At 40.5% G+C, this 23,317-nt stretch overlaps 1 protein-coding gene across 3 annotated transcripts in view; it reads left to right on the top strand.

The window, feature by feature from the left end:
- Positions 1 to 23,317, top strand: part of Stim1 (stromal interaction molecule 1) — a 158,367-nt gene that overhangs the window by 70,042 nt on the left and 65,008 nt on the right. For all 3 annotated transcript variants that reach the window (XM_032893157.1, XM_032893154.1, XM_032893155.1), the window contains exon 2: positions 20,015 to 20,145. In XM_032893157.1, the coding sequence (XP_032749048.1) occupies positions 20,015 to 20,145 (131 nt within the window). The remainder of the gene's footprint in view (positions 1 to 20,014; positions 20,146 to 23,317) is intronic.

Genomic DNA, 23,317 nt, shown 5'->3' on the forward strand with positions numbered 1-23,317 from the left:
TTGACTTACCAAGGGCTACACTCTTAGACAAAACTGTTTCTCCCTTTCCCAGTTGCTAGCAATTGCCAGTAGGTCCATGAACAGGAGTGGAGTTGTTGTCATCTGCATACTGGGACTTGGTATGGCTTAGACTTGCACAGGTTTTGTGTATGCATTCACAACTGTTGTGAGTTCATATGAGCAGCTGCCCTGCTGTGTTGAGAATACAGTTCCCAATTGTCACCTGCTGCTCTTACACTCTTTCTACTCCTCTTCTGCAATGATTCCCTAATTCTTTGTTGGAGGGGCACAGTACACATATCCCATTGAGGGTTCCCCATGCTGAGGTCTCTTACTCTCTTACCATCCCTGGCTAGTTGTGGGTCTTTGTGTTAATCAGCATCTCCTGCTAATAGAAGCCTCTCAGATGAGGGTTGAGAGATGCATTGATTTATGGGTATAATGTGCACTCTTGAGGATTGAGCTCTGGTTATTAGGCTCTCATACTAACCACTTTTACCTGAGGAGCCATTTTAATGTCCCTTGCTTTTTTTTCTTTGTCAAAATAGGGACAAGAATAGTGATACCATAGACTGAGAAAATTAAATGAGATAATATGGAAAAAGAGAGAGGAAAGGGAAGCTACTTGAGAGTCAGGGCAGAGAGAGAAGGAAAGGGAAAGAGGCAGTTTTACCAGGACAGTCGTACAGAAGACAGAAGAAGCCAGACAGTAAGAAGGAACCAGAAGATTAGAATAGATTGCCAAAGTTAGTCAGAGCAGTTCAGTCAGAGGCGAGAGAGAAGTCAGATCCAGTCAGTCAGCCTGGAGAGGAGTTTGAGTCAGAACAGAAGAGTTGAACCAGCCAGCCAGCGCTCAGAAAGAACTACGAAGGGTCAGTGTATTCAGCAGTGAGTCTCTGAGACTGACAACAGTCTAGGCCTATGATTAGGCTTAGGTTAGCAAACGAAAGCAGTAAATCCTGGAGATGACAATTACAGGAGCATAAAAGTTAAATTACAGATACAGTAACTGATGTGTGGTTGGCAGAAAACTATTGGAAGATCTATTTACCTCACTCCTTGTGCAAGGAGGACCTGGATCTGAAAGGCTGACTAATGTTTTGAGGGTAGAAGGAAGAGAACAACAAGCTTTCAATCAAAAGTCAACCTGTAGGCACATGCAAGATGCTGTGGGAATAAAGCTGAAGGGAGAAGTTTGGACTGTATTTAAAAGATGTGTATTTGGGCAAGGATTCCTTCCTTCCTTCCTTCCTTCCTTCCTTCCTTCCTTCCTTCCTTCCTTCCTTCCTTCTTTCCTTCCTTCCTTCCTTCCTTCCTTCCTTCCTCCTTCCTTCCTTCCTTCCTTCTTTTTTTCTTTGAGACAGGGTTTCTCTGTGTAACCCGGGCAGTTCTGGAACTCACTCTGTAGCCCAGGCTAGCCCCAGTCTCAGAGATCTGCCTGCCTCTGCCTCCTGAGTGCTGGGATTAAAGGTGTGTGCCAGCACTGCCTATCTTAGGCAAGGATTTCTCTCTTTTTTTCTCTTTTTCCTTTTTAAAAGATGAAGACTCAAGGCTGGTGATGTATCTTATCAGTAGAATATTTGCCTAGCATGCCTGAGGGCTTGGGTTCAAATTCCCAATACTGTAACAAACAAAAGACAAACACTGGCTTTGGTGGCAGATACCTTTGATCCTAGCACAGGAACGTGAGTGTGGAAAGACCAAGAGTAAGAAGACAGCCTGGACTTCATAAAGTCCTGTCTCAAAAAAAAAAAAAAAAAACAAATCAAAAGTAATAAAACAAATTTTAGATAAGCATAGTGACCTATGCTTGTTATCCCAGAATTTAGGAGGAAATTTGAAAATTCAGGGCTAGCCTGGGGTTCATCATAAATTCAAGATTAGCATAAACTATACAAGGAAATCTTTTCTCTAAAACCCAAGGGCTGTTGTAGAGTACTTCCTAGCATGCACAGGGTCCTGGGTTTGATTCCTAGTATATTCTGTGAAATAGGTCTCACTATGTTGTCCATGCTAGCTTTAAATCTCTGGGCTCAAATAATTCTAAAGCTTAATCTTTATGGTGTAACCGAGACTACAGATATATTCCACTGTGCCCAGCTATGACAATGGTTTAAAAATCATGCCTCCATGGTTAAATGTGTAGAAAAGCCCTTCTGGTAGGCTTTAGTGTAGGTATAGCGCTGCGGCTATCAACTGTTGTTTCTGAATGTTTCTTATATTTAAGACTTTCTGGCTCTGCAAATCCAGGGAAATTCTATTACTACTTGGAAAACCTTTAGTTACTTCAGGCCCTATCCCTCATGAGGTTAGAACCCGTTAGGCTGGCTTAGATAAGATTTCATAAGGGTTTTTCTGGCTGTAACCAAATTTTGTCCTGTGAACAAGATGACTTGTTCATGCTCTAGGACAGAGCATCATTTGTAAGAACAGAGTTAAGTACATTGTAACTGTATATAAGAAAGAAAGGAGAGGGCTAAGGAGATGACTCAGTGTGTAAGAACACTCATGAAGGAAGCAAGAGGACCTGAATCTGAATACCTAGCATCCATGTAACAGCTGGGCACGGGAAGGAGAAGAACAGAGACACATGTGTCCTAAGAGCTCCCTGACTGGCCAACCTAGCCAAACAGCAAATGTCAGGCTGGGTGAAATACCCTGTCTTCAGAAATAAGGTGGAGAACAATAGAAGAAACCAGAGATTTTTCTTTGGCCTCTGCATGGATGTACAGGATGTGCACGTGTAGTAACACACACACACACACACACACACACACACACACACACACACACACACACACACACACACACACACCCATACCCCACACACCACACATGGACACAGACATACACAGACATGCATTGCAAAAATGAGAAAAAGAAGAAAGGAAGACAGAATCAGGAATGGTGTTGAGCATTTCTATATATCTCCTTGAGACTCAATCTGAATACCTAAATTACTGACTGTACAGATGTTGGAAGCAGGGATGGAACTGGGCTGTTGGGCTATTGGACTATCTATAGAGTCCTGTTCCCCCTTTTTATTTTGATACAGGGTCTCTTTGTGTATTCTAGAAGTCAATATGTAGACCAGGTTGGTGTTAGATTCACTGAAATCTGCCTGCCCCTGACCAGCAAGTACTGGGGTTAAAGGCCCTGTCTTCAGAATCTTGACAGGAATGATTGTATCCTGGTGTCTATGCAGTTACTAACCAGAGTTAATTTGAAGCAATTCTGAAATGACAGCTCTCCACCTTAAGTCTTCTCTGCTGCCATTCTTATAAAGCTGTTTGGTAACGCCCCGCCTGCTGCTGCTTCTTTCTCCTTTTCACTTGAATAGAGTCTCAGTATGTATCCTGTAGTGTGGAACTCCCTATGTAAACTAGGCTGACCTGGAACTCAGAGAACTCCACCTACCTCTGAGTGCTGGACACCTGGCTATTTGGTTTGCTTTCTTCCTTTTGCAGTGTCCAGTATACATAATGCAAACGGAGCCTGCCAGTCCTTTCCAAGATGGAGACTGACAGAAACAGGCTAACCAGAGGGTCATCCAAGAGGGTAGAAAGACAGATTCTCTTACCTTACAATACCAGGGCCAAAGAAGGGGAAAAAGCCAGTTAAACTTTCCATCTTTTCAGATGAGGAAGTGAAGTGTGACAGAGGAGGTCACACAGCTGAAACTGAAACCCTTCCTCTTGATTCCTAAATTGGCACGCATTTTGTTCTACCTTGTAACAAGTTGTGGAGACGCCAGTGAAGTATGACCTGCCAGACCTGTCACTAAGTACAAACCCAACGGCTGTAAACACAGGAAATGGGCTGGGACGAGGTTCAGAGGGAGCAGGAAACTTTGCCAAGTTAGAAGTGTTCAAGGGTTTCCTGTCCATGCTGTTAACTGTCAGAAACCTCCAGAAAGGGGGGGGTGGGTGGGCAACAAACCATTAAGAATGAGAGTATATTTAGGCTAGATTTGGTTTCTACCTAGGCCAACCTACTTGTTTTACTGATAAGGAAACGAAGAGTAATTAGCTTAAACTCAAACACAGAATTTATGGACACTTAGAAACCACTGATTTAGTTAAGATTCTTCATTTTAAAGATGAGAAACCTAAGACTAGAGAGAACAAATCTTACCCAAGGCTATGTATTCAGACAGTGGCATAGCCAGTACTGGGATCTCAGCAGCATGCTTCCCACTGCTCAGAGAAAAAAAAATAACCTGGAACAATCACCAAAAATGCCTGGAAAAGGTACAGCAGGTCAGGAAACTAAATTACAAGCAGAATATGTTAGCAGCTAACAAAGAATGGCAAGGACCAAGCAGTGTCAGTCTAAAGGAGTCTAGTGAAGTCACTGTCGTTTAAGACACTTGGAAAAGTAAGAGGAAATAAATAAATAAATAAATAAATAAACAAACAAACATTGTAGCTATTTTAGGAACTCAGAACCCAAGCAAGAATAAACAAGGCATGCAGATACCAAAGGCTAAAACCTTGCTGGGCATTGGTGGTGTAGGCCTGCAATCCCAGGATTTGGGAGTAGAGGGAAGAGGATGAAGGCCATCATCAGCTCTATAGCAAGTTTGAAACCAGACTGCTCTACATGAACTGTTGAAAGTGAAAAGAGAAAAACAGGAAGAGGGGGGAGAAGAGAAGAGAAAGAAGAGGAGGAAGTAGAAAGAGAAAGGCAGGCAGAACAAAAGTGTTAAAAGTAATCCCAGTATAACTGTTTCCTTCTTCTGTCATAGACTAAATACTCAGAAAACACCATCTCACAAGTATCTCCGGGTTCATCAGCTCACTGTGTGTAGTCCAGTGACAGTGGATTACTGGGTCCCTTCTGTCACACAGCAGTCTGGTGTGCAGTGGAGTGACATGAACACACTGCCTGGCACATTATACACCTTTGTTTCTCACCCAGCCCCAAAGGTGAAGATTATGACTTCACTTAACAGATAAACTAAGATTTAGACAGTTCTCGTGGTCATGGTCCTAAAATTACTACTGAATACGGCCAATCTAGTATTCAAATGCATAAACTCTTATTCAAGAAATCTTTACCAGTTTGTCAACTTGTGGGTACAAGGGTGTAATGGATGTGGTCCCTGAACTAAAGGGGTCTAATTACAAAAATACAATTAAATAATAATCATTATTTATTATTTCTGCTTTTAAAGGGGGGGGTCTTATGTAGCCAAGACTGGCCTTGAAATTCCTGAACTTTCTGCCTCAATTTCCTGAATGCTGGGATTCCAGATGGGATTCCAGTTACCACGGCTAACTTAATAAATTTCTGTTATGATAATCTATAGGGCTTTTTTTGCATAGGGTCTTATATAGGCCAGCAAGTCTTATATGTGCCATGGAGGTGAAGATGATCTTCTGATTCTCTTGCTTCCTTCTCCTAGTGCTGGGATGATAGACCTGTGCCACCACCCAGTATGCTAGGCAAGTACTCTGCCAATTGGGTCATATTTCCAATTTCCCATACACTTTTGAATAAAGTTTGTCTTGTTTTGCATACTTATTGCTCTAGTATGTTTGAGAGTGCCTTGTGTTTTGTGTATTGAGGACAAGGTCTAAGCACCCTGACTGGCATGAACTCATTGTGTATTTCCAAACCGGCCTTGAACTCATGATCCTCCTGTCTCTGCCTTCTTAGCATTGGCATCACAGGCAGGTAGCACCACTCCTGGCTAGAGCCCGTACTCTAGAACAGATGTTTGCAACCTTGCTAATGCTAAGATCCTTTTTAACGTGTTCTTCACATTATGGTGATCTCCAACCATAAAACTATTTTCATACTACTTCATAGCTAATTTTGCTTCTGTTACAAATTGTATTGTAAATGTTTGTGTTTTCCAATGGTCTTAGGCAACCCATAAGAAGGGATCTTCAATCCCCAAAAGTTTGGTGTAGCCATCCTATTTAGGTCTCTCACTCTCTGCACATTGTCCATCTGTGGGTCTCTGTATTAGTTCCTATGTACTGCAGGAGGAAGATCCTCTGATGGTGCCTGAGTAAGACACATCTATGGGCATAGCAGAATATCATTGCAAGTCATTAATTATGATGTTCCTTTAGCAGAACAGTAGTGTTTGCCCTAGGATCACGGCCTGTGTAGTCTCAGGTTCTTATCCATTTGAGCAGTGTCAGGCATGGGTTCCATCTAATGGAGTAAGCCTTAAATCCAATCAGATAGTGGTTGGTTTCTCCTACAACATTTGTGCCACTCTTGCACCAGCATATCATGCAGGCAGATCACCATTGTAGACTGCAGAGTTGTTTAGCCCTGGCTGGCATGGGTTTCTATATGTAGTCTAGAGCCTACGCTGGAACTCATGACAATCCTATTTCAGCTCCCCAAATTGTAGGTATGTGCTGTCTAGCCTAGGCTTTCCCCCATTGATTCTAGCAAACTTTGTAATTATTTTGTTTTAGAGATGTTAGTTAGACTGTAGTTCATCAAAAAGTTCATCAATGGTTCAATAGTAAATAATTTTAAGGTAAAACATAATAGTCTGTCAAGAAAAAATTAAGTCTGGAGAGATGGTTCAACAGTTAAGAGCTCTAGATGCTCTTGTAGAGGACTCAGGTTCAATCCCAGCATCCACGTGGTTTGCAACCATCTGTAACTCTAGTTTCAAGGGGTTTGACTTTTTCTTCTGGCCTCCATGGGCACTAGGTATGTAGTGGTGCACATATATACATGTAGACAAGCATTCATGTACATAAAATAAAGGAAAAAATTTTAAAGCAGTTCACCATTCTTCTGCCTTAGCCTTCTATAGTTAAAATATGTATTTATTTGCAATAATGGGAGCTAACCCAGGACCTGGTGTCTCTTTTTCACTTAAGTACATCCTTAGCTCTTTTCAATTTTTAAGAGAAAATGAGTCTCAAGAAGAGAACCTAAGAGTTGTTGACCTCAGTGGTTAATAGCGTTTTCTGTTCTTCCAAAGGACTCAGATATTTTCAGCATCCACATGGGAACTCACAACCATATATAACTCCAGTTCCAGTGTCCTGACACTCTGACTGCCACGAACATTAGGCACATGCATGATACACATATATACATTCAGACAAAATATTCATAAAATAAAAATAAATATTAAAAATAAAAGAGCAAGCTAATTGTCAGGCAGATCTCTGAGTTTGAAGCCAGTCTGATCTACATAAGAGTTCCAGGCCAGGTAGAGCTACATAGTGAGACCTGTCTGAAAAAACAAAATAAGACAAAGTTAAAAGAAAACCCAAGACAAGCTAATTTTACTTTTATCCATGGACTATGTGGTTTGCTTGCATAATCTTATATAGAAAATTGTTTTTATATTTTAAAGCTACAAAAAATAGTTCCTCCAAAAATGTTAAGCAACTATTTGGTCTAGTACGACAAATGAAAGAATCCTATAGTATAATTAAGGATGGCTTGAGCTAGTTTAGTCCAGGCTGGCCCAGAACTCATGTATAATGCAGGCTAGCCTCAAACTCACAGCAATTCTCCTCCCCTATTTTCCCATGTGCTGGGATTATAAGTGTGAGTTTCCATGCCTGGTTTGACTTGAGTCGGTGTAGATTATAAAAATTAGCATTCTCGGGGCTGGAGAGACGGCTCAGCGGTTAAGAGCACTGACTGCTCTTCCAAAGGTCCTGAGTTCAAATCCTAGCAATCACATGGTGGCTTACAACCATCCATAATGGGATCCGATGTCCCCTTCAGGTGTGTCTGAAGACAGCAACAATGTACTTACATACATGGAATAAATAAAATAAATCTTTAAAAAAATTAGCATTCTCATTTTTTCTTATATATCCAAATTCCCAATCTGTAACAGGGATTTCTTGTGTTTATTTTCCAGAAGTGTTTATTTTATTCTTAGCTCCAACCTATTCTAGTTCCTGTTTTTAGCAACAGTGCTCTGTTCTCTAAATCCCCACTTCTGACTTTGATTTAGATTCCATTTACTTATTCCAGTCAGCTCCCTTAATTTTCAAAATCATTTATCATCTACTATGTGCTTAAGTAGAGATGAATACAAATCCAGTTCTTGCTTTGATTTAGTCTTAGTTACATTTTTGTTACTGTGAAGAGGCACCACGACCAAGGCAACTTATAAAAGAAAGAATTTAACTGGGTGCTGGCTTACAGTTTTAGAGTATCAGTGAGTCCATAATCATCATTGTGGGGAGCATGGTGACAGGCAGACAGGAAGGCATAGGGCTATAGCAACAGTTGAGGGCTTACATCTGATCCATTAAACAGGAAGAATAGGTGGTGTAGGGAACACACACACACACACACACACACACGGCCTGGCAGGGGTTTTTGAAACATCAAAGCCCACTTCCGGGGACACATCTCTAACACCTCCTACTTTTTTGAACAGTTCCACCAACCAGACACCAAACATTCAAATATATGAGCCTATGGGGGACATTCTCATTCAATGGTCACAGACCTTTTAGTGGTTAGATGGACAAGTACAACAAAAGAACATGGTAATAATCAAATGCTTATTATACATCAGACTCAAGTTGAAGTACTTTGTGTGTATCAGTTTGTTTGATTCTCATAGAAACAGAGGCAGAGAATTCAAATGAATGTTCTAGATTATAATAGAAGCACAAGGCCTTAAAGAGCATAAAGATAGACTAGGGACTTCTAACCAAATCTTAATGGTCAGTGTTGAGAAGTCGCTAGGAATTAGAAAAATCCTGAGTAGAATATTGAAATTTGAGTAGAAACTTGCCAGCATGTAAACCTTGCTCATTTATGAAGTGGAAAGTGATTGGGAATGGTGGGAATTTAGGGTGTATGTGAGTGGCAGGAGAGAAGCGTAATAATGTAACCTTTATAATAGCTACTGAGCATTTGAAGCCTTGAAAAATGTCCATGAGGCAATCAGTGGATGCTAAAAGGACTGTTTTTGTCTTGAGATGGAAGTTAGCCTTGTATCTTAAGCTGACCTTAAACTTGCAGCAGGCCTCCTGCCTTAGCTTTTGAAGGTTTTTGAATTATAGGTATGCACTATCATACTTGGCATGCAATAACTATTATTATATCAAACTCTTTGGAATACTACTATAGGACTTTAGAATTTCATCAATGAAGATGTGTTTTACAGGATGGGGAGCTGGCTCATGGGTTAAGAGCACCTGTTCTTCAGAGGATCTAAGTTTGGCTCACAGCATCTGTATCAGGTACTTCATAGCCACCCATACCTCCAGTTCCAGGGATTCTGACGTCTGCTCTAGCTTCTTTGAGAACCTGCATACACATGCTGTACACTCATAAATACAACCATAAATCAAATTAAACCTTTAGAAAAAATAAGACTTTCACTGAAATGATTATAGATTTATATGTAGTTTTAAGTAGTATGGAAACATCATTGGAAAACATTACAATTTCCACAGTGTCAATTTGGAAAAAACTGTAATATTACTACTAGCATGTTGACTTTGATAGACTGTACTGATCTTGTTCAAGTTTCTTGTAGGGTTTGTGTGTGTGTGTGTGTGTGTGTGTGTGTGTGTGTGTGTGTGTGTGTGTATGCAGCATATCCACAAAGGATTTTTTTCTGCAGAACAAAATCTAGTAAATTTAAATTTCAGAAAAATTATGAATAATTGGTAAGGAATGAGTCTGAAAGAAACTGAAACAGATCATTGAGGAACTTTTGTGTTTGTCTAGGGCACTGAGGCCTTGACTAAGCTCTCTTGATTGGGATGGCCTTTGTAATGGAGGTCCAACCTTCAGAAATCAGTTCTGACTTGTGGGGATGAGAAAACAGGTCTGTAAGGAGGCTTAGGCATACTTCATTCTGGGTGGTCCTCACTCATTAGGGATTCTGCTACATACTGAGAGAGGCTATGGTAAGAACATCACTCTTAAGCTGCAACTGCTTCTTAGAATCATCACCTTGAATACAAGGCTTTTCAACAGACGCTCTTGGCTATCTTCAGCTAGGAGAAGTTTGATGGTCTATTGACCTTTTATTGTTTCAGTAGAAGTTTGTGTGGGATGGAAAAGTAATGTGACCTCTTCCTAGTTCTGGTCTCTTGGGAGTTTAGTAATGTGTTCTCTGGAGAGCCAGTGAACAGCACATCCAGGAGATTTGAGTCCATCTTCCTATTGCTATGGAAACTGGAATCCATATTGTTTTTTTTACCCCATGCTGTGGTGTGTGCTTGATTCCTCAGTATTAATGTCTTTGAGGCATTCGTCACTGTGCCTTTGGTACTGTTGCGATTGAGACTTGATAGTTGTTGTAACCAGCCTCATTTCTGAACCTGGAAGGGGTATATATTCCACTAGGGTGTGGGCACACACACACACACAAACACACACACACACACACACTACAGACCCAATGATAGGTTAAACATGTTTTGTTAGCACTTCGCACAGTCCCTATCTGGGCCTGTCCTTAGGTCCCTAACACTTTTATAAAACTTTTCTCAGCAGAAATCTCTTGAGTTGTCTTTAATTATGTTTTTGGCTATCCCAGACTCTGACGAGTGTTGGCTAGGGCACAAGAATGTTGGGTCAGCCTCCAAGTCGGAGACTTGGGGTAGTTTTTGAACAAGTGTGTTGATTTAATTCCTCGGAGACTGGCCTTTTTTCTTGGCATAGATAGCATATAAAGACCTGTGGCATGTGGCACCCCAAAGCTGGAAAAGCCACTCCTCAAAGACTGTATACAGTTTAACTTATTCCTACTTCGGGAACCGTGGTGCCTAGTGCTCGGCTGATACAGGGGAACACTGGAAAAATCAAAGGCTGCTCTTGTAAAGTGGAACATGGAGAACTGACAAATGAACAACTAACACTGATGCAGGGTTACTGCTTTTCAAAGGACTCTGCTGATTTTTTAGATAAAAATAATCCTGCTTAATAGTAGCTGATGCTTGTAATCCCCGTGCTTAGGGAGCTGAGAGAGAATTGCCATGAGATTCAGGTCTGGGATGCATAGTGAGTCTAAGGCTACCTACTGCCCTGTCTCAAGGAAACAGACACATAAACAAAGCAAATAACAGGGTGGGGAGAAAGAGAGAAAAATGAATACTTAGAAGTAGTGTCAATGTGTATGAAAGTTACAATGTAAAGATGCACAGTTGCCATTGCTGTAATCCAGAATGTATCTCAGGAGTTCAGAGCGTAAGGTCAGAGGAAATTCTGGAAGTCAGAAACATACTGCATGCTGACACCTCTCACCCCCACCCTGTACAAGCCCTGTGTACATCATCCCATCTCCTTCTCACAAATCTCTTTCCTTGTCTGTTTAGTTTTGTGACTCACCAAGATTAACCAGGGTCGTCTTTGAAGCTGTGAGCCTAGAGCTATCTACTGGAACCTGGCAGTCTCAGCAATGGCTGTACAGCTGACGACAGTGGCTCACCCTTTCTTAGAATCTAAGAAGAGTGTCTCATGAGCCCCTCTCCTTTCCTTCACTTACTGGGTCCTATATGGGTCCAGTGCAGGTTACTACAGTTGTTAAGAACTAATGGTTATACCAAGTCTTCAGAATAGCATTTTGTAGCCCTTCATTCTATTTTATGGCTTTAAAAAACTTTCTGGACCTGCTTCCACTGTGTTCCCTGAGGTTAGAGGGTCTGGTATAAATGCGTGCAGACGGCCCACAGTCATTGCTCAGTCTTTGCATCTTGAGCAGCCCGGATTCTCTGCACTCACTGCCCTTCAGTATAGGGAGAGGCTTCTCTGATTTAGACTGGGAACAGCTTTTGTCTATGTGTATGCGCATAGATATTTAGAAGACAGTTTGCTGATATGTCAATTTAGTTAAATATCAACAATAAGTTTATAACTTGAGCCTGTGACCTCCCTAGACCTGGGTTGTTAGCTGGGCTTACAGTACTAGGCATAGGAATCTTTGTTTAGCTCTGTACTCCATTTTTTTTTTGTACTCCATTTTTAATAGGGTTATTTTATTCTCTAGAGTCTAACTTCTTGAGTTCTTTGTATATTTTGGATATTAACCCTGTATCAGGTGGAGGATTGGTAAAGATCTTTTCCCAATCTGTTGGTTGCTGTTTTGTCCTAATGACAGTGTCCTTTGCCTTACGGAAGCTTTGCAGTTATATGAGGTCCCATTTGTTGATTCTTGATCTCAAAGCATAAGCTGTTCAGGAAATTTCCCCAGTTTGAGGCTCTTCCCACTTTTTTTTTTTTCTTTTTTTTTTTTTTTTTTTTTTTTTTTTTTTTTTTTTTGGTTCTTTTTTTTGAGCTGGGACCTTTCCCCAACCCAGGGTCCTTGACAGCCTTCCTAGGCAAGCGCCCCACTGAGCTAAAATCCCCAACCCCCCCACTTTTTTTTCTATTAGTTTGAGTGTATCTGGTTTGATGTGGAGGTCCTTGATCCACTTGGATTTGAGCTTTGTACAGGGCGATAAGAATGGATCGATCTGTATTCTTGTACATGCTGACCTCCAGTTGAACCAGCACCATTTGTTGAAAATGCTATCTTTTTTCCTGGATGGTTTTAGCTCCTTTTGATCAAGTGACTATAGGTGTGTGGGTTCATTTCTGGGTCTTCAGTTCTATTTCATTGATCTACCTGCCTGTCTATGTACCAATTTTTATCTGTACAGTTTTTATCACTATTGTGCTGTAGTACAGCTTGAGGTCAGGGTTCAACTCCTCTTTCTTAAGTATTTTTGTGAGTAAGCACTATATTTATTCATTTCTGTTTTAATATTTTCATTTAATAATTTCTTGTGGGGATTCATTTGTTCATTTGCCAAATATTTATTTAAGCCTAACCTTGATGGTATAGACTTTGCTAAGTGCTAAGTATTGACTTGAAGCCAGAAATCAGCCAAGAATAAGACATCCAGTATTCCATGGTACTTAGTATTTAGTGGAGAAGACAAGTAATTACAATTGAAAAAGGTAAATGAAAAGTATCTGTTAGCTTTGAGAACAGATTATGTTGCCCTAATGCAGTTTGGGAGGTAGGGTATGACAGGGAAGATTTTTGAAGTAAAAAAATGTTTAAGTAGAGAAAGACAGCGTGAGTTAGGATTTGAAAATTAAAGAAGAATGAAGAGTCTTTTATAGATGAAGAATTCAATATAGTTTTCAACTGGACTGAGTGTTACCATCACTAGGTACACAAGAGTATATGTTACTGTGAGGAGTGAAGTGTGATGCAGCACAGCCTCTCTCTCTCTCTCTCTCTCTCTCTCTCTCTCTCTCTCTCTCTCTCTCTCTCTCTCTCTCTCTCTCTCTCTCTCTCCCTTCCTCCCGCCCCGTGTGTGTGTGTGTGTGTGTGTGTGTGTGTGTGTGTGTACACATATATGTATATATTTGAGATACAGGCTCACTATATCGCTTTGATCTCTCTATGTAGAATAGGCTGGCCTTGAACTAACAAAGTTCCACCTGTCTCTACTTCCCAAGTGCTGGAATTAAATGTATGATCCACCATACCCTCTCCTGATATATCTACTTTAGAAATAGTTTGAAAGTTTCTTTTTTATTAGTTAATTATTTTATTTATTTACAGCCCAAAGGTTTCCCCCATCCCCCCAACCCCTTCGCCTCTGAGAGGGTGCACCCACCCCCAACCCTGGGGCATCAAGTCTCTACAGAGTTAGGTTCATCCTCTTACACTGAGGCCAGGCAAGGCAGCCTTCTGCTATATATGTGCTGGGGGTCTGGGACCAGCCCATGTATGCCCTTGTCTCTGGGAGTTCCCTGGGAATCAGGTTAGTTGACACTCAGTGTTGGTCTAACTATGGGGTTGGTAAAAAGTCAAACATATTCCTTTCATGTAACCACTTCTGTTTCTAGATACTCAAGGGGAATTCAAGTATATCTTCATTTAGATAAATATGTGCAAGTGTTTATCATAGCTTTGTATCAGAAAAAAAAAGACTTCTGAGCAGATAAGCAAATTGTGGTATATACATTTAATAGAATGCCACTTGAAAATTAGAACAAGCTATTCTCTGGTGAGGAATGTGGCTTAATCTTAAGCATGCTAAGGGAAAAGGTTTACACACAGGGCTGGGGATGCAACTGTGTAACAGAGCTGGTGCTTAGCCCACACAATGCCCTAGTTAATTCTCCAGCACCAGAAACACAAACAAACAAACAAACACAAACACAAACAAACACAAACAAGAACTTTGAAGTTTGTCTATTCTAAGGATAACGAGAAGGAGGGCTGGGGAAATAGGAGGTTAGCAATGCTTACTATTCTTGTAGAGGATCCAAGTTTAGTTCTTAGCACCCACATCAGGTGGCTCACAACAGAGTATCATTTTTGAAATCTTGGCTAGTCTGGAACTTGCTATGTAGTGTAGGCTGGCCTGGAACTTGTGGTGCTCCCCCTACTTCTCTGTCCTGGATGCTGGGATTATAGGCATGTGCCACTACTCTGTTTTTGATAAATGGCCTCTGGGAGAGAAGTAAGCTTGGTCGGCGTTTTGAATCTGGGGTTATTACTGTCAGTGCTGCTTGGAAAACTGAAGGCAGTGCCAGTTTTGTTCAGAAGAAAGGCTCTAAAGCTCTTCTGAATTCCTGCCTCCTGCTGAGAAGAACTGGGTCTCTTCTTGGACATGAGGACATGGTGTTCTAATAAGTGCAGGGACATCTCTCAAATTGGCTGGACTGTACACATCCCAGTGACCTGATCTTTCTCCTTGGGACTAGACTTGCTATGTGTTTCACTGGGGACCTTTCCCCTCTCAACACTAAATCTGAATCTATAGTCTTCATATTTAGTCCCTTCATCTGCTCTCCCCTACCCCATCTCCACTTTAGTTCCCCTGTAACTTTATCTCTGAAACTTCTGGTTCTTGGCCAGATCTGAGAGTCTTCCCAGGGCTAATGCTCTCAGTCTTAAACTTTTGATCTCTTTCTGAGGGCAAGGGTTTATCCATTCATTCAGTTAGCCAACCAGCATTTGCTGATTTTGTGCTTGACATGGAGAATGTTAGCAGAGATGACAGACTGGACTCTCGGGAATAAAATGAGTTAAACTTGGTTCTTGCCCTTTTCTGGATGTGGCATGTGAACAACGCAGAACATGAAAATTCATATGCTAGAACTATGTATAAAGAGCTTTGAAGCATGGAACAGTGAGCAGTAAATGACTAACTCTGCCTTAGGAGAGAAAGAGATTTGGACATTTGGGAAAGAGCTGTGAACTTTCCTCTGCCATAGTAACAGTAGTAAGAGACTGCTTATGTCTTGCGAGAGCCAGTTCTTTCATTCCATCGTGTGAGCTCCACATTATCAAATTCCGAGTCCCCCTGAGGGTGGAGGAGTGGGACTGGCTTGACCTGTCCATGACTAGTCGCCATCCCGATGCTGCTTACAGATTACATTAGTGTATGCCATTAGCATACAAAGGTACCCTTATCATTCTGAAAAATTACAAGGATTTTAGGAGATGTTGCCTGAAAATAGCAAGATTAATATGAATACATATATGCAAATATATGTCGTATTCAAGGGACATAATTTAATAAGGCTCTGCTTCTTGGAGAAGGTTGATGGTTATCGGAAGGAAAAGCACCAGAAAAGGGCATCAGATTCCCTGGAACTGGAGTTAACAAATAGTTCTTAGTATCCATGTGGGTGCTGGGAATCAAACCTCAGTCCTCTGGAAGAACAGACAGTGCTCTTAACTGGTGAGCTTTTTTCCCCTTTAAGACAAGGTCTTAATTTTGAATTTGAGGCTGACTTGAAACTGGAGGTGAGCCACTTGCTTCCTGCATTCTATGAATATAGGCTTGAGCATTAGTTTCCAACATGACATTTCCTTGAAACTGAATGAAATGAATGTTTTACTTGAAGGAAAACAACTGATAATATCTGCTGCCAATTGTAAAATCCCAATTCTTAAATGAAAATTACATTTCTGAACGTTTTGTATCAGTCACTGTGTGTTTGACAGCTTTTCTGATTAAATCAATGATAACATTAATGATTATGATTATTTTGATATTGTCTAAATAGAATTCAAATGTCCACATTTGAATATTCTGCATAACCTAGAACTGAGCGTTTCCAAATGAGCAGTGTATCATATTATAAAACCATGCATGTATAAAAGATTCATTCAAAGTACAAGATAGACCAATGGATATGAGTGTTACAGAGTACAACAGGTTTATTCATATAGTTTCAATTTTCACATTGCAGATAGTGTTAATCTAACCCTGACCTCGTGTCAAGTTCAGATACAAAAGCAAAGAATAGCCATAGTTTTCATTTGGCTATTAAAATAACCCCCACCCCTCTCCAGCTTGATCCGCACTGAAAGCTCTCTTACAACACTGTAACTGTGAAAGTGGATACGAAACCGTGAAACAGTCCTCCCTTCTCATGAAGAGGTTTCCAGAGAACTGTTTTATAGTCTCATATATCCAGGCAGGCCTACATTCAATATGTAGTTAAGGATGACCTTGAACTTCTGATCTTCCTGCTTCTTCCTCCCAAGTGCTGAGATTGCAGGCTTTGTTTACTAAGCTGCATTCTCCAGCACAGAAAACATAATTAGTTTTCATTAAGCATGCTGTTTTCCTTAACTTGTTAGGGACATTCTATTCTCTGATAGGTAAATATAAAAAGTTGTTTTAATATATCTCTTTCTTTCTTTTTTATATTTACCTGTTATTTCTTTTCTTCTTTCAGATTTGAGACAGTTTTATGTAGCCTTGAGCTCCCTATATAGCTGAGATTGCTTTTCCACTGCTGATCCTTCTGCCTCTACCTCCCAAGTGTTTAAAATTGCCACCACACCTGGTTTCTTTAAAAATTTTTAATTATTATCATTGTATATATGTATGGTGTGTGGCATGTGCTTGTGCATGTGCATACATGCAAGCATATGTCCATGACTCATATAGAGAACAGAGGGTGAAACTTTCAGAACTTAGTTTTCTCTGTCCCTGTGAGATCTGGGAAATGAACTTGCTTACACAGCAAGCAGTTTTACCCACTAAACTATCTTGCTGGCCCTCTGATAGACACCAGGTAAATATCAAACAGTTATTTGGGATTACAAAGTTTGACTAAAATGTTTGGGTGTGGTGGTGCATACCTTTAATCCTAGCACTTGGGAGGCAGAGGCTGGCAGACTTTTGTGAGTTCAGTGCCAGCCTGGTTTGCAAAGTGAGTTCCAGGCCAGTCAGGGCTGTTAAGCAGAGAAGACCTGTCTTAAAAAACAAAAACGGGGTTGGGGATTTAGCTCAGTGATAGAGCGCTTGCCTAGCAAGTGCAAGGCCCTGGGTTCCGTCCCCAGCTCCGAAAAAAAAGAACCAAAAAAAAAAAAAAAAAAAAAAAAAAACAACAAAAAAAAAACAAAACAAAAAAACAAACAAACAAACAAAAAAAACCCAAAACAACAACAAAAAAAAACCCCCGACTCTGACCATATACAGAGATCCTGAGACTAAAAGTTCAAGAATTTGGTCCTTGATTTTCCTTTTGCTTCTATTTATTTTCTTTTGTTTCCCCTAGAGTTAATATTAAGGTGTTCTTTAAAGGTTGTTTTTTTATGGAGCATCTTATCAAGAAATTGGATTTTGGTTGCTGCTAGGGACATGCTGACCTTAATTCATGGAGATCACAGTCCAGCGGCATACTGTTAAAAAGACTGTTGCAGCACTGTGTGGTAATGTTACTAGTAGATGAAAATAAATGTGGAGGGAGTTCAGGTCATTGTTATTCTTACAGTGAGTGACTGTTGTCTATTCACTTAGAACAGGCTTCTTAAATCTTCCCACATGTGACCTCTTTTTGCTAGATATTTTATGTAACTCTAGGTATACATATGCACAAAGCCAGAATTTTACTTCACACCTGTAATTCCAGCTTAGGGAGGCAGAAACAATCGGATGCCTGGGGCTGGCTGGCCACCAAGCCCAGCAGAATTGGTGAACGTCAGTTTCAGTGACAGACTGTCTCAAAAAATAAGGCTTACACTTGTAATTCCAGTGCTCTGGAGGCAGAGGCAGGCAGATCTTTTTGAGTTTGAGACCAGCCTGGTCTATATATTGAGTTCCAGGTTAGCCAAGCTCTATAGCAAGACCTTGTTTCATCCCTTCTCTCCACCTAAGTCTGAAATCTGAGCTGAGGTATTTTCAGGCAAGTGTTCCTTGATGTTGTGTGTGTGATGGCCTGCACTATGCAAAGTCAGCAGGCCCTGTGTTCAGAACCAAGGCTGCAGTGAAGTTGCACAATACAGCATGGTAACACCTCAGATCCATTATGCATTTTATTTTGAATTAATTTTTGGTCATTGCTTGTTCCAAGCCTTTTTGTCTTACCACCTTTTGCTTTCAACTCCCACATTCAGTTATGTAACCAACAATTTAAAAAGCTATGATTTAAGTGATAGGACTAGTTACATTCAGATAGAACTGAGGCTTCTTTGATTTTTCTAATTCTGTCAGGAAAAATCAGTTATGTGAAGATAGAAATTATTCACTTGCTGAATGGGAAGGAAGAAAGAAATACTCAAAATGTATTGAATATCAGTTTATTATTTATGTTTAAATTAATTTTTTTATGTAACAACAGGATCTCATATCATCCAGCCTGGCTTTGGTTTCCCTAAGTAGTCAAGACTCCCAGTGCTCCTGATTCTGCCTTCAGGTTCTGTTATCATGCGTGGCCAACGCCAGGCCTAGCCTGAGAGGTGCTTCCATACGTACAGTTTAATGTAATGCTCACAAAAGGTACATTAGCAGATTATTATGTAACTGTGCGTGAGAAAAGGAGACATGAAGTGGTTTAATCACTTGTCTAATGTCACGTAGTTTATAATTGATTAAGGATGGGATTTTGGTGTTTGTGTTTGTATTCAATTCAGGATTCTTTCATTGTAGTAAAAAATGTATTGATAACTGAGTGGATCTCTCATGGTATTCCAGATGACTGTGAAAGCTCGCCTGTGTGGAAGATACAGAAAAGGTCTCAGGGAGGACAAGGAAATGCTCAGATGAAGGAGTTATTTGTAAATTTTGGCTGACATGGTTTTCTGGATACAATTCTAACACTATGTGGGACATCAAACTTTTGTCCTCTCTTAGCCTCATCCCCTTAATCCTCTTTGCTAGGGAATGCCAGCAGTGAAGGTCACCTGTCTGTCTGCTCAGCTTACACAGCAGAGCCTGTGGGTAGGAATACAGCCGTCTTGCAGCTGCTATAGGTCTTTGGGGAAAGTCTGGATGACCTTAGGGAATGTCCAGCCTCAAACCTTTGCTCACTAGTGCCTGGTAAACTATTCCATTATTTTAAAAAGCCTATAAATCTGCATAATACTTATGAAAGCATTATCTGTACCTTTAGTGGCAAAGTAAGAGGCCGAGTCTCTAGGTGGGCTCAGAGGCCTGTGGGCAGGCTATAGCAGGACTGAGGGTAAGTCTGGAGAGACTAGACTGGAGGACAGGAAGGACAATAAAGGACCTACCTTTAGTGATGTGAGAGGCTTCCCTAGTTGCGTGATGGTTGATGGATGTGTTTCTAATGACAAAGTAAACAAAAAGGAAAACTATGCCATTTAGCTAGACATTCAAATTGCTCTAGTGCCAGAGATATTATATGAATTTAATTTGTTTATTTGACCAATAATTATATGTAACTAATGTATTTTCTTGATTATTAGTGAGTACAGCCTTTTCCCTGTATATATTGTCCCTTTGATTTTCCACTCTGACTTGTGAGTTCGTTCTTTGTGCTGTTGTCAGCATCCTAGAGTAGGCCTAGTCTGTTAGACTTGCCTGCTGGAGAGCTATCAGAATGATAAAGCGTTGTTTCTGTATGGGAAAGCTCAACACAGTTTCCAAGAGACGGTTAAAGGTCGGATGATACACTTCTGTGTTAGATGATACACTTCTGTCACTGTATATGTAGTTGATTAAAATGCTTCTATGAGGAGTGAGGAGCTGGAAGCTAAGATTGCTGACACAAGAGGCTGGTGGAGGCTGAGTAGCAGCTCTGAGTAATGTTGTCCTTTGGTTTTTCCATACAGAGTTTTGCCGGATTGACAAGCCCCTGTGCCACAGTGAAGATGAGAAGCTCAGCTTTGAGGCCGTCCGCAACATCCACAAGCTGATGGATGATGATGCCAATGGTGATGTGGATGTGGAAGAAAGTGATGAGGTAATCTTTCTTACCTTCTGTGGCTCTTGTCTCTCTGTGTGAAATGATCCCTGAAAGCTGCCTAGACTAATCTGTGTGGAGAGAGGCCTCTGCTTGTTGCCTTTCAGGAATTAATTCCCATCAGGTGGAATGATGCCCAGGAGAACAGGTCTCCATTTGCTGACTGGTGGTAGCATAATACTGATTTAACTATTTGGGAGTGAAAGGGATTCCTCCAATGGTCTGTCTAGTTTCCTTGGGTCTTTAATGTGGTCTTGCTGTGGAAAGAGAATGTTAATCTGTATTCAGCCTTCTGTTGGTGTGTGAGAAAGAAGGCAAAAATAGTTAGATCCCACCTCTGGGGTTTTATATTCTTATTTTGGAAGAAGAAGCAAATCTTAGGGTGGCCAGTCTATTTTTAAAGACAGTTTATGGGAGCCAGTTAATAAGAACTAGAGAAAGAAAACTCTTAAAAAAAAAAAAAAAAAAGAGCTGTCTTACTATTGTACCTTTGACTGTACCATTACTGTAGTTCCAGGTCAGCAGAGCCAGAGTAAAAGATCATCATGTAGGGAAGATGTGAAGGGTTCTTATTTCAAGCTCAACACAAGCCAGCAGTTTGTTGAAGCTACCAGACCATGCTAAATATTCAGTAGTGACTTAGTGTGCATTAGGCAGAGAAGCCTGGTCTCTAACTTTTGTAGTCTACCTTTGAGTTTTGTGTCCAGTTTTGGATGTCACATCATCAGAATGATTTAGAACAGGAAGAGACTATCCAGAGAGGAGTGATATGAGTGCTAAAGACTGTGAACCAACAAGTAGCATTTAACACAGTTCATTAATCTTACATGTCTGTTTGTGTCCTACTCTGTGCTAGGTATGGAGACAGGGTAGTAAAAAGACAGATTAAGGGATACATTCTTTTCTCACTACAGGCTAGTGAAGAAACGAGTGTGGAAAAGAAATGACTGGTTTCTGGTTGTTATGCCAAAATATCAGAAAACTAACTGAAAGAAGGAAGGATTTATTGTAGCTCACTGTTTGAGAACTTTTAGATATGGTCAGTTCCATTGCTTCCAGGCTTGGAGTTAGGCAGACTAATCATTTCAAGGAGCACATCATGGCAACTAGAAAGCAGAGAGAACAGAGTGTCATAGTTCAAGGTATATCTTCTTAGGCTATACCCACACATGCCAAAGTATTTCCTACAATTAGGCCCCACTTCTCCAAAATATCATCATATTATTAATCCACCAGAGCAAGAATCCATTGGTAAGTCCGAGTCTTTGTGATCTGATCATTTCTCAATGATGAGACTGGTCAATTATCACGTCAAACCCCTGACATTGAAGTAATATATTTGACTTCAAATACAGAAGGATTTGAGAAGTCAGATTTTGAAAATGACAAACTGGCTAATAATGTGGTTCAGTCCTGTGACCACAGCACTCTGGATCTGGAGGAAAGAGGATCAGGAGTTCAAGTTAAGTCTGGCCAAGGCTGCATTAGAACTTCTCTACAGCAAATGCTAATAAAAACTGGAACTAGTTGTCATTAATTTACCTCTTACTCTCTGTGAGACAGCATTAAGCTCTTTGTGTAGTTACTCTAATTTTCTTAACAGTCTTCAGAAGTTAGTTTTATTATTAGGGGACTGAGATGCTAGAAAGTTCAAACATTTACTTAAAGATACATACTAGATTTGGGTCTATATCTGATTTCAAAGCCCGTGCTGTTATATATTGTATTGTTTCCTTTATTTTAAATGTAGAATAGGACCAATGTGGGAAATTAAAAGCCATGTATATTCTTCTAGAATAAAGAATTGCCTAATATTTAGAGATATTTTGCTGTAGAGGAGAATGGCTTGTTAAATATTGACTTCTCTGTCACTGAAGACAGGACAAATAGAAAGCATCATTCTGCTAATTGATTGGTAGAGGGGATTCTTCTGTACAGATCAATAATGTCTAAGGAATTTAAGGAGAAAGAGAGGTAAAATTGAATAGAATAGAAGTGGTAGGCTTACCCGAGTTGTAGAGAACCAGAGTGATAAAGTATAGATGTAGTAAGAAGCACAGTGGATTGGTTTGGTTAAACAAAGGAACCATGGTAGAAAATCACTGAACTAAAAATTGGTAAGGAAAATGGGGCCCACAACCAGGCTGAAGTATTTATTGAGTTTGTTCATTACTGGCCTTCAGGGGACCAAGCAAATAGACCCATGTTCCTGTTAGGGAAGAGGTCTAGAGGTATCCTGATCATTGTTCTAGTATTGCCCAAAGACTGGAGAATGGGGAGCTCAACAACCAAGAACATGATATAGTAGGGCTGGGGAGATGGGTGAGAGCACTTTTTGCTCTTACAGATGACCAGGGTTTGGTTCTAAGTAGCAATGTTGGGACTAAGAACTGTCTGTAACTCCAGTTCCAGGGGATCCAACACCCTCTTGACTGCCACAGGCACAATGCAGGGAAAACAGATATTCATACACATAAAATAAATAAATTATTTTTTGAAAAGTAATATAACAGCAGTTGGGAGGCAGAAGCAAGAGGATCTCTGTGAATTTGAGGCCAGCCTAGTCTAAAGAGTGAGACCCTATTTCAAAAAATCTTGATATAATACAAGATTTGCAAATTTCTGGACATCTTTGTCAATGCTCCTCCTTTTTTACATTCTGTTGAACTGCTTTGTCAAAGAGAAGGAAGAAAATGTTCTCTTAGAGGAATCCTAGAGGAATGTTACCACAACAAAAATCTCATCAGCACACACTGTTCTAAAATAACACAAAAGCTGTCAGCCACTTTCTCTCACCAGTGGTGAGATGTTCTTTTTCAGCATAGCTTCTGCCTTGCCTGGGCTGCCCCTGTTCTCACTGTAATCTCAGACCTCTGTGATTAGGGGCCAGAGGTCCACTATTGTGTGGTTTCACAGTCACTTGTCATCTGAGACCTAGAGTGAGAAGCTAGTAAAGTGTGTGTGCTTCAGTTGTCTAAACGTGTGTGAGACAGGAGTGGCGTTCAGGATCTAGCTAGAAAGTTAGGTGGATATAGCAGGGCTGAGGTAATGGAAGGTAAGGTGGTGTAGAAAAATTCTGGTTGCAGTGGTTGTCAAAGACCAGATTTTTGTGACCTGTGTAAGCATAGTGCAAATTACCCATGAAGTCAAAAAGGATATACTATTAAAACCT

Source organism: Rattus rattus, chromosome 2 (assembly GCF_011064425.1).
Source record: "Rattus rattus isolate New Zealand chromosome 2, Rrattus_CSIRO_v1, whole genome shotgun sequence".
NCBI lineage: Eukaryota > Metazoa > Chordata > Mammalia > Rodentia > Muridae > Rattus > Rattus rattus.